The sequence below is a fragment of the Alligator sinensis genome, unplaced genomic scaffold (genome assembly GCF_000455745.1).
Source record: "Alligator sinensis unplaced genomic scaffold, ASM45574v1 scaffold1339_1, whole genome shotgun sequence".
Lineage (NCBI taxonomy): Eukaryota > Metazoa > Chordata > Crocodylia > Alligatoridae > Alligator > Alligator sinensis.
In genome coordinates this window covers 631,040-643,221 of record NW_005842490.1, presented here as the reverse complement: position 1 = coordinate 643,221, position 12,182 = coordinate 631,040, and the positions used below count along the sequence as shown (strand labels likewise).

The following is a 12,182-nucleotide window of genomic DNA, read 5'->3' as shown; positions in this document are numbered from 1 at the left end:
ATCTACATTTTCACTGACTACCTGTCTTGTATGCACACCAGCCCAGCCCCCGGCTTCTTTACTTTTCATTCCATCCAGGAAGAGCACACACCAACTGCTGAAACTTCCTTAGCCTGACGAAGGGTTTTTGAACCCGAAAGCTTGCTTAATAATTATTTTCCAACTATTTGGGTTGGTCTAATAAAAGATATCAGATTCACCCAAGGAACCTTGTCTGCCTATATCCTTAGACCAATACAGCTACAACTTACATGCCTTTAATGCTCTCAGGCTTTAATGGGAACTGAAATGATGTTTCAAATGAATATAAAAACTTGTTTTCTAATGAATCTTTCAGCTTTTTTGATAGGTTTGTATTTCTAAATTAAGCAATTCTCAAAAGAGTCTTTAACCCTCATGGCCACCCAAGAATGTATTGTATTGTTTTAAAGCATCTCTGCAAGTATTATCTTCCTGAGTTTACAAAGAAATTGCTTAGGCATGACATAATGAAATCATTACAATTGCTGGAACTGTAAAAAGCTATACCATAGTCTTCTACTCCATATTGAAGCATTTACAAAATGCCATCACCAAATCAGTGCATAAAATCTTGACCTTCTGTGAAGTAAATGGAAATATTTATTTTTACATGGAAATATGAGGTTACAGGTAACCAAAACTCTCCATTACATCTTTACTGTAACTTACATGTGTTTTTTACCAAGTGAAAAAGCTGGAGACTGATGCAGCTGATTTCTTTATAAATATTTCCAGGATTTTTTATGAGGTAAAGGTGGACTTTTTCAGGTAGTTGGTCACTAATAGCATTTAAGTTCCAGTGTAATATAAGATCCTAATTCTAGGCTCTTTATGCTTTGAAATTTCGTTCTGTCCAGCAAAGACATAATGACCTTGGTAATGTTATGAAGGTCTCTGTGACTTAGCTAAAAGTGAAGCAATTATAGTTTGAAATAGGGTAGCTTCATATTACTGACTGAAATTGTTAGTAAAAATACAGTTTTAAATCCCAGTGCTGTACATTGTTATGCACTTGTATAAGTAAAGGTGAAGTTAAAGGGAATACTTGTGACAATCATGCATGTAAGTGTTTGGAGAATCAAGGTATTTTCTTTATTTGTTTTGCCTCTAGCAATTCTTTAAAATTTCAAATAAGATCCCCTGCCAGTGGTCCTGTGTCTTTTTTTAAGCATTTATAATTTAACACTTTTTTTAAACTCTAAAATTCCAGTGTCGTAGCTGTTTCTAATTTTTTTTTTTTTTTTTAACCAAGCTTAATGTTGGCATAAGTCATTCCATGTAGATCAGTGCTTTCATTTTGATCCGGGTGACACTCTGTGAATGGCTTCTCCAGTCTAGGTGTGAAGCTTGCATTCTCTGCACTGATGGTCACTAACAAGGGGACCTTAATTGTACCTCATGTTAGATTAAAGAAACCCCCAAAATAACTCCCTTCTGCATCCACTTAAGTTAACCATTTATACTATAAATTGCAATTTGGCATTGTTGGAGATTTGTGTCTCTAATTTTGGACTGTCTGTGTTTGTGACAAAAGGTGACTTTTGTTTTTAAAATATTTTAGTTAAATGATTGTGTGTCTTGGGATCAGGCACCTAGTTTGTGGAATTTGCTTTACACAATACTATTCAGATGCCAACATCAGTAATCATCAGAATCACAGTAATCTAAAGAGTGCTATTATGATATTTAGCCATGTTAGTTTGAAGTCAGGCAGAAGGCAGGGTAGAGATGCACCTTGTAGGCTAACTTAGTACTATACCTAAGTAGTCGGTAGAAGCATAATTTTGTCTCTGGCAATGTATGTGACGCACTTATATGCCAGGTAAGGGCAGTTGTAAGACTCTGCTTATGTTTGTTCAACCTCAAGACTAACTCTAATAATGTAACGTAGTTGAAGTAACTATTTTCAGTGTCGTTGTGGACTGTGCACACACAAATGCCTAGGTATTGTCAATAGATATTTTAGGTCGCCTAGTCCAGTGATTGAATTGGCTAATGCACATAAGGACATTAATACAATTGTTCTTCATGGGTGTTGGTTGTAGCTATATTGGTTTAAGGACATAGGCAGACAAGGTTCTTTGGGTAAATCTGATGCCTTTTATTAGACCAGCTCAAATAGTTGGAAAAATTCATCTTTGCAATTTTACCTGAAATCTTGCAAAGAAAAAAGTATGTAGAAAAAACTTTTAAAGCTGTGTCTATGTTCGAATCGCCGACTCTCCGGATCAGCATCGAATCTTCAGATTTGGATTCAGCCAATTCAAATCAGGGACAGTGATCCAAATCAATGAATCGAATCACTGTCCCTGATTTGAACTGAAACCAAATAGAACAGGGCACACACCCCTAGTAGTCAGTTTGTGTCAGTTGTGTTAAATGGGAGGACATCTTTGCTTATTGTATGCTCCCTGCGTGGGAATTCGTGAGGAGTATATCAGGCTGTTGCACCTTGACTTGGCATGCATCTGTAAGCACGGCAACTCCCTGGGGGTCTCCCACTTTGCAGATGCATGCCATGGGAATCCTTGCTGCACCCTGAGTTGGGCATGGCATATGGGGTCATTGTCCTGCAGAATTGGGGTGGAAGGGGCCTATCCTGTGAGACAAGGGCCCTGGTAATGTCTGTAGACCCCCAATAATCAGCTGTGCTTGGAGTTGGACTGGCACAGCTGATCCCACTCCAAAGACAATGCCTGTTTCTAGCCTGAGAGCCTTCCCACATTTGTCTGGGCTCCTTTCCATATGTTGACATGGGTTCTCAGCAGTGACTTGTTGCCAAACTATGAATCTGGTGTCCTGCTGGGGCAGTGCTAAGTATCTTTTGCCTTGTGAACTTGGATGAAACCCCTGTGAAGTCCAGCTATAGCAGTATTGTGGAAGGCTTTGTGGCTGCAAGCAGAAAGGACTGAGCCAAAGGTGTAACAAGAACCCTAAGTAAAGTATTTAATGAAATGGATGAAGTCTGAGGAAAGCTAGAAACCAATGAAAATAAATTATCCTAACTGATGACCTCCTTCCAGCAATGTGCGTGTGTTCCTGCATGCACCTTTGGTTTCATCAGGGCATCATTTAAGAGTAAGGGTTCTCGTACATGTCAGCATCTACCTACTTACAGGACAGACGGAGCAAGGGAACTGCTGGCCTAGCAAGGAATTCCAGGGTCTTGGATATGTTTTAAGGTGGTCTAGAATACTGGTTTTCAACCTTTTCAGACTGAAGACATCCCATTGAAAATGGCAGCCCTTATTTTTCACTTCTTTTTTTTTTTGACTACAGAAAAATAATAAAGCAATTTTTCTGTTGCAGAGAATTTGGGGAAACCACAACAGACCTGAATGTGTTTTTTTTTTTTTTTTGGGGGGGGGGGTTCTTAACCCAGTGGATTCCTCATCAAAATCTGTGCGTTTGTCTTGTGAATCATGTTTGCACATCTACAGACCTGGTTAAGAATCACTGATGTATAGAATTTTTGTTTTTGGCAGCCTTTGTTTTTGGGCTTAGCAAAGCAAACTGAAGGAAGAGTGTTGCATTTGTCAAGGCAAAATATACTGAAGCCTATATATAGGAATATCTTAAGTGGTTGTGAAAATGGTTACTTTTAATCCAGACTTACAAAGGCAAATATGAGTTTCTTTCACATTTCTGCATTCTGTTGCCAAATGTGTATACCTAAAATGCATGAATCTTATTTTTTTTTTTTTCAGAACATATTAATAACATATATTGGAATGTTTTTTGGAGGAGACTATATTTTTACATGGACAAACTTCATTGGGTTAAATATCAGGTAAGGCTTTTATCTTCAGTGTGTGATATTTCTTAAAATTATTTCTGCCTTGTAAATTGCACCAGCTTGTTATTGAATTGGTGAGAACGGTATTGAGCCGTCTGAACACTTAGATCTCAGCATACAACAGCACTTTGTTCTGACAGGAAGAACCAGCCACAACATTATTACATAGGAGATGATAGCTCCTGATCATGCGGACATGCAGGCATGTGAATACTGTCATTGGCATCAAGGGTCTTATGTACATAAAGTTAAGTTTGTATATAACTATTGAAGAATCAGGCTCTTACAGCTATGTGGCATCTATACACGAGCATGACAGTTGTTCCGACGCGCTGCAGTTCCAGTGCATTGGCACAGACTCGATCAAGTCTGCTGGAGCGTGGCAATTGCCGCATTTCAGCAGCCTCCTGAGTCTTGTGCATCAGCATTCCTGTGCTTAAAAATGGTGGTGGAGGTGCTTTATCTAAAGCTTGTCAAATGAGCTTTAGTTCAAGAGCCCCCCTACTGTTTTTAAGCATATGGACGCTGATACAGGAGGTGCGGTGGCACTTGGAGCTGTTCTAATTAAAGCGCTCCCCACCCTTCACCCTGGAGCACATGTAAAAGTGTCCATGAGGTTTAAGCTGCAATACAAAACACATCTTAATGTTCATCTGTTGTAAACTGACTTATTTGAAGGGGGAGAGAGGAAAAACAAGGAATGCAGGAGGGTAAGCTCTCAGGAAGAATGCGTATGTATCCAGTGTGACATCTATGTTACTTTTACCTTTTTTTTTATAAAACATATTCCTCCTTTCATTTCACGAGGCTTATGAGGGGCATGTTGATACTTAGAAACCTATGTATGGTATATAAAATGTCATGTCACTTTTATGCTGTTTGAAGAATTAGTATAATTTTGAAACTCAAAGCAAGTTATTTGCTTATAGTCGCTATTGAAGTAGGCTGTAAATTTCAAATTGAACAGATACATCTAAGAATCTAAAGAGAGATGATCAATCAGTAAAATCCCTGGAGAGAAAAAAAGCTGGAGACTCCTACAGCAGGATGCAAGGTCACCTGTTATCTAATAAAATGATCTAATTTTAAATAAGGGGCTCAACCTTCCTCTGCCTAGCCAGGGCTGAGGGTAGCACCGAACTATGTCTCAGTGATGTAAGCTAGATGCTCAGGATAAGCTTCTGAGGTATAAAATGCACCAGAAAACCTCCCCCAGGGAGGCAGAATAAGTTCCACCTCAGAAACAAGAGCATATGCATTCATCCATGTGTGTGAAAGGTGTAGGACAAGAGGAACTTAAGACTTAGAGAATACAAACGCCTTTCCCCAACCTGCTCCCCCCATCCTCCACAAAGATACTGTCAGCTTCTAGGAGGTTCTCCAGAGATGCTGCGTGCCCATATAGTGTAATCTTCCAGATTTCTTGTTCTTGATCTCGGCTGCCACATGGACAATAAAACTTGATCTAACAGCACAGGAAAAAAATAAGATTCCATCGGGGAATCTCTAGATGCACGCGTGCAGCTGACTATGTTGGATTCTCTCCAACATCGGAATGAAAATTGGAAGCTTTGACCACTTATTAGCCCTCTGGTCTGACCACCATCTTATTCGTGAAGAAGTCAGATGCTTCCACACAAAGATCGTAAAAGCAAATAAGCAGGTCTTTCCCCGAACCTCCTGGCTTCCAACTTGCCCTAGGTGAATGAGATGAACAGGGATCCTTGTTTTCTCTGATAAATATCCAAAATTCTCTGATTAAAAAGCCCCCAATTTTCCCATTTTTTGGCAATTAAAATGAAATGGCACTACACATATAGTGAAGCACCCTTTGCCCTTGAAAGGGAAAAATGCCAGGGATTTTCTATGGAGTTGCTATTGAGTTCATGCGGGGGGGTGCCCAGATTCTGTTGTGAGTGAGTCAAGATTCTTAGGAGAAGTAGACAGATGAAATGTGCTGTTGAGTATCAAGGTTAAAGTAAATGATGATTATCCATCATGTTCAGAACATAAGCATAAGCTGAGGAAAGACCACGTTTTCTCTCTTGAATGTATTGCAAAGATGAGAGAATTTATAGGGGTTTCTCTGAAGCATCTTATACAAACTACTTTCTGAGGACAGGATATTGGACTTATTCAATTGACAGATCCTTTGCCATTGCTTATAGGGCTCATGTGGTGAGACCACAGAAGGGAAAATAACTTTTTAAAGTTTGAGGGAGCAAGGGGAGGACCAAAAAACCCCAATTCTTGACTTATGACTACAAAGCGTTGTAAACAGAACATATATAAATGAACTTTTTACCCTCTCCTGAATGGCTTTTAAAAACTAACTGCCCCCTCTGGCTTTTTTCCTTTAAAAGCATCAGTACACAATGCAAATGCATTATCGGTCCCAGGCAGTAGCGCTGGGAATTCAGGCGTTTGTTTGGTATTCAGTGCACATAAGCTGGAAGTTGTTGGTACAGTCTTGACCTACATTTCACTGAACTAAAATGAATCCATTACCTTTTTTTTTTTATAGTTCCTGTTCTGGCTGAATATTTACAGCTCTAATTATATCAAGCCTGCTAATGGCCTTAGCAGTACTTCAGAGTGAAGGGAATGTGTTGCTAAAATATGCCTGTAATTGTGGGCTGTTCTTACTATCTGCTAAATTACACATCTGAATCTGAAAGGTAGCAAAAGAGAGTGATGTTGCTTAAGCTTTCCAATGGACTTGGTCATAATGTTGTTTCATGATCTTGACCTAGGTGAATGTGGCCTTAGAAGATGAATGCCACCCTTTTCACTTGTTAGCTATTCAAAGAACAGCCTCTGCCGTTTTCCCCTATAATAGTCAAACTGGTGACTCCAATGATGGAGCAGATGTACCAACCAAACTAGTATTTCTGGCTATTAAGCACTGAGGGTATAAATCCAAGTTAACAAAATACACCGTGTATGGGGAAAGGTAGGTGGAATTCAAAGTGTGTGTATATGGGGGTGGGGAGTAGACAGGCGGGGGGCAGAGATTAGCTAAGTAAAGCAAGCTTATGGTTGGCACTTCACCACTCTTCACCAGCCTTCTTGCATTGTACCACCTTCATTTCTTTTTTTTCCTTTTGTAGCTTTCTGTAAAACATGACAATGGGTGTTTTCAAAGCTCTTGTTTTTGTGGATGTCAGGCTGTCTTCAGTGTCAGGCCTAATATTTTGAATGTCTGTGTAACGAGGTCCATGCTTATATTGGTGTATGGTTTGGGTCAAAAAATTTGGAGCAGCGTCTTCACTGGAATCTTCTATTTGCAAACTGCAGAGGGAACAAATATAGTATTTTTGGAGTGTGTAGAGTACATACGTAATAACTTACTTGGAGTTCTAATGTTAATGCAATTTCATTCTTTTATCTCAAAATGTTTTGCAGTATTGCTGGAAGCTTGGTGTATTCCTACATCACTTTTACGGAAGAACAGCTGAATAAGCAGTCTGAAGCTAGCATCAAGATGGACATTAAAGGAAAAAGCTCAGTATAACCAGGGAATTACTTACAAAAACCCCTTGGTTTTGATTCACTGATGATTACTGGCGGTAGTAAAAATTTGTCAATGTAGGTATATTTGCAAATGCAAAGTACCAACATTATTCCATGACAATCTAAAGACTGCAGCCTTTTACAAATCTATTTAAAAGATTTATAATTGATTGTACATTAAATACACATCAGATTAATTTAGGCTATGAGGAAAACATTTTTTTAATTTTTGCTGAAACCTGGCAGTAAAGCAGTGCATCAATGATGACGTAGGAGTTCTGACTTCAGAGGGCTGTGTGAAATGTACTCTGGATGTTATCGAGTATAGTTTTGTCTTGTGGGAAGACTTCTACTCATTCAGTTACGGTTTAGTTTGCACCTGAACTGCAATGCAACTAAGCAGATCAGCAGGCAGTCTTAAACAGTGTTGAATAAGCTCTGCGCAGGGACACCAGTAAAAACGACTCTATCCCCTTTATGCTGTGTAAAAGGGACAGTGGTATAAAGCAGCTTGCAAAGCCCCAGTCAGAGGGGACTCATCAGTGCAGGCATTGGGAGGACAGCCTCAAAGCTTTCTTCTTAGTAGCCCCTCAAACACAGAGGTACCATAGGCAGGAGTTCGTATGAACTCCCCCTCAAAGAATTAGCCTTTGAAATGTAGTCTGCCTAACTTCTTTGGAGGGGAGGAGTGTGTCCGTTCCTTGAAGCAGCTCAGATCAGGGGGGTATAAAGACTGTGTAAAGCTTTCATAGCCTTTCCTCTTGGTCACAGATTCTGGTGCTGTATCACCTCACTCTTAGAAAAGAATAGAGTAATTGTTTAGCTTTATAAGCTTTCACTAACCATAAACCCTCTGTAGTCCCTGCAAAAGTCATGAAAAGATGATTCATGTGTTGGAGAGCTTGGTCTTCTTGTCAACATCAAGCTTTCCAAAGTTGGGGGAATTTCATGAGCTAGAAGTGCAGAGGGACTGAAATATAACTTTTCTTTTGGTAGAGAAAAGAATGACTTGCATATTAAAGGCTGGAGCCTGCTGATCTTTTAATAAAGGAAGCAGTTCTGCAATACATGCCAATGTTTAGGCTTTGAACATTCAACCATGTTTTGACCATTACTTTGTGAGGATTTTGTAATAGATGCTTTCATTTTAAATTTTTTGAAGCCTCTCTTCATCCTGCTCAGATTCTATGCTGGCCTCAAACAAGTTAGTGCTTGCAAAATTGAGGTAAGGTAAGCAATCTCGAGGAGAGATTCAACAGTACTAGAGACGCAGCACTTTCAGATTTATGGAATACCCTGGTGAACTGGCAAGGGCCTCCCTGAAAATCAGTTTGAGTCAACTACTTGACCTGTCAATCTTAGTCTGAGCAGCATGGCAGGTTGCTGCTCAGCAGAGTAAGCTAGCCCGCACGGAGCTAGCTCTGTGCTGCTGTGGCTAGGTAACTTGTGGTACCTGAGGTAGCTTGTAAGAAGGTGGATCAGGTGTCTGGACCACACTGGGCTGCAGTGTAGATCTAGTCCTAGAATTATTTTGAGGTTGGTGCTGCAGTGGGATCATTCAATTAAAGAAGCGGCCCATCCTTTAGGCATGTGAATCACAAAAGCGGTTCCCACTAGCACCTGAAATAAACCTGCTAGTATCCCTGAGATTTTGCAGATCAGGCTGAACTTTTACTTTAAAAATCATGTGAAAGTCTGTCTAAGTCTTCTTTCTAAAAGTAATGTTTTTGAGTGCTCTCTCATCCCAATACAAAGACAAATAAGTTAACTTTTTAGTTCAGCATATTGAACAGTTAAAGCACTTAACACTTTATGCATGTTAAAAGTTAGTGAAAGGTCTGTAAAGTGTTGCCTAGAGTGAATATTTAACTCATTACCTCTGTTCTTCTAGGCAATGTCTGTTTTTTTTCCATAAAAAAAGACATTTAATATGTACCATTGTATGGTTGATACAGTTCTAATATTTTAGCCCTGTGCAGATTTTATTCTGTATCTGGCTTCTTGTTGAGTGCAGTTTTCCAGAAGTTAAGTACAGACTTTTAATTTTGCAGTATTATTTTTTAAATCTCTCCCTGTGAATATCTTCAGTGAAATTTATATACTACTTCCCTTTCCCTTTATTTTTACTTCTATCCTTCATTTTTTTAGAAGAGACTTTCATAGGCACTTTTTTCTAGTTGCCTCTGAAAGGATATTTGGTAGAAAATCCAACTGAGGTTGTAAGAAATGCTGCACCTGTCAGAATATTTCATATGTAACCTCTCAGAAGTAAGAATTCTTGTAGATTTTTGTGCAAAAACATTTAATCAACATATGGATAAAACCATACAGTGTTTATCTACTGTGTTTCCTTGGCAGCCTGCATTGTTGGCTAGTCCTCCATTTCAGAATCTTTAAACATAGCCTGCTTAGGTGGGTATTTTTAAATGAGCTAAACATATGCTGTTTATATATTAAAGGAAGTGGAAGTCTGCATTCAGTGCAAATGATACCCTGACTTGTCAAAGGCTTCCTGAAATCATGCAGTTAGTTCCTACTGTACTGTGATGGCATGACCTTATGAGTCTCCTAAAGAAGAGCCAGTCCTGGGGATGGCAGAGTTCGGTGAAGCTGCTTGTAATTTTTTTTTAAATCCCTCGGTCAGGGAGGTGGAAGAGGAGGAATTAATTATGGGGGGAAAGTAAATAATCCAAAGTTGTGATGAGTATTCTTTTAAATAAGCTAAACTTAGGAAGAAGCTACAACAAAAGGATTTACCAGATACATAGTTTTCCCTTTTCTTGTGTACTAAGAAAATCCAGTGTAAAAACTGGAAAACTTTATCATGACAGTCTTTCTTCCACAACATGGAAGTCACTTGAACTACATTTGGTTTTGAACTATGTAACCTATTTTTCCCCCTCATTGAACCTAGGTGGTAATTTGAGAGATCTGGGATTTTGGGTAGATTTACTGCAGCTCTTGTATCAAAGTTGGAGAAAGCTAATATTTCAGAACAAGGGTGTGAACTGTACACAGTAGGCAAAAAGACTGTATGACACTTTCTCTTTGTCTGCTTTTTCAGTAGTCTTGCCTATAGACAGCTGTTGGATCATGCACGTAACTGTAAATTGTTTGCCTTTTCTACATGCTGATTTTAAATTCAGCAGATGAAATTTCTCCTGTCTGTTAAATCTTTGCTTTTCTTTGTGAGGGAGAAAAACCAAGAAACTGGTCATTGTAAATGGGTCACCATGGAAGTGTTTTTAACTTGCACTGAAAACTTATTCCAAGATTAATACTTTTGATTTAGTTGATCATGCAAATCAAAGTACTTGTTCTAAACCCTTTTTTTTAATCTAGCAAGATCATGGCAGAAAACCTCTCTCTAGACCCTTTATGCCAGGTTAAAGATCAGAGCTGTGTAAATGGATCTTAAAAATCCCTCTTCCAGTTGTGGTAGTATTTATTCCCCTAGTGCAGGCACCAAGGAAGAGAGCCACGAGTCTGCCTTTAGATGTCCTCTTGCAAGTCTTGGCTTGGGGGCAGGTGTTAAGGTAGGACTACAGCACCATCCCTTTATGGCAATTTCATGAGTTGAAATGGTCTGCAGAGACTTGGGGGGAGGGGTGCTACAACTTGGACAAAGCCCCAGAGCTTTCCAAATTATACCAGAACCTCATGGCCAGGAAAAGGGAAGATGCAGAGAAGGCTTAAAGTTGCCATTTCATCTCTTCCTTCTGTGCTTTACCTTAGAGAAGCAGCACAGAATATTGTTTCAAGTGATTTATTTTGATTAACTTAATGTGATGTTTGACCAAATCATGGAAGTCTTTAGCCAAGCCTTCTAATTCTTACCAGTAACTTAAACTGGAATATTTTCATATAGTTTTTATTTTTGCTTATCATCATGCTGGTCTGAAGCATTTCAGTCAGGTGTTCATTACTGAGAGAACTTCTACCTTTTTTTTTTTTTAATCTACTGGTTAGATTTATTGTCCTGTAAAATATTTTTAAAGCTTACATTGTTTGTAAACGTGCACATTTTAGTGCCAAGATCCAGATGATATTGTATACACTGGGAAGGTGAACAAAATTCATACAATAGAGTATTTTCTATACTATTAATCTTACTCTAAATATGTTTTTCTATATAGAGTCTATTTACAAAAAGACTGTTTAGTGTTCAAAGGATGCTTTTGATTTGAATGTACTGCAGGCTTTATATCTATTACATCATGAATGATAGCAGAAGGAATCTTATGTGCCTATGTATTTTTGTACTGGCTTTAAATAAATACTGTTTTTTCCTGAAACACTGGTGTTTTTTTCCTCTCACCCACAATCTTCATCTGATCTTAATTCAGTCATCTGAACTGCAGCTTGAGGTGTGTGGCTGATGAGATGGATGCTGACCCACGCTATGCAGTCTATGGACCATAGAAAACACCAAGTAAACTATTCTATTTAACTTATTTGATCTGTTAACTCAAGCACTAATACTTTTGGGCAGTGGGGTTTACATTCAGGACCTCTTTAACCTATCAGGAATCATGTGAAGTTTCTGGAGACAGTTAGTATGACGCACACAATTCTGTGCCATTGCTGCTCACATTCCCATTTTAATGTCTTGTCACCAGAGGATGATAGTGGAGTTCATGCTGACTTGTCAACATGAACAACGTAGCTGCCACCACCGTCCTTCTGAGAGGAGTTGCATTTTGCAACTTCACTCAGCTATTAGGTTAGTTCCTGTGCTTGGCCTTCTTACCTTTCACATAATAGCCTGTTATAGAACACCTTTCAAACTTAAAAATGATAAATTGAGTCCATACTGCAACCGTGTAGCACAGCTAGTCATATATTTCCCTAC

At 38.9% G+C, this 12,182-nt stretch overlaps 2 protein-coding genes across 2 annotated transcripts in view; one reads left to right on the top strand and one right to left on the bottom strand.

Annotated features, from left to right (window-relative positions):
* Positions 1–11,643, top strand: part of SLC35D1 (solute carrier family 35 member D1) — a gene marked incomplete at its 5' end in the record, with an annotated part of 30,560 nt that extends 18,917 nt beyond the window's left edge. The window contains 2 exons of the mRNA XM_025212870.1: positions 3,729–3,811; positions 7,223–11,643. Coding sequence (XP_025068655.1) covers positions 3,729–3,811; positions 7,223–7,331 — 192 coding nt within the window. The remainder of the gene's footprint in view (positions 1–3,728; positions 3,812–7,222) is intronic.
* MIER1 (MIER1 transcriptional regulator) overlaps positions 5,114–12,182 on the bottom strand; it is a 52,392-nt gene continuing 45,323 nt past the window's right edge. The window contains exon 14 of the transcript XR_003095804.1: positions 5,114–7,108. The gene's annotated coding sequence lies outside the window, so the exon portion shown is untranslated. The remainder of the gene's footprint in view (positions 7,109–12,182) is intronic.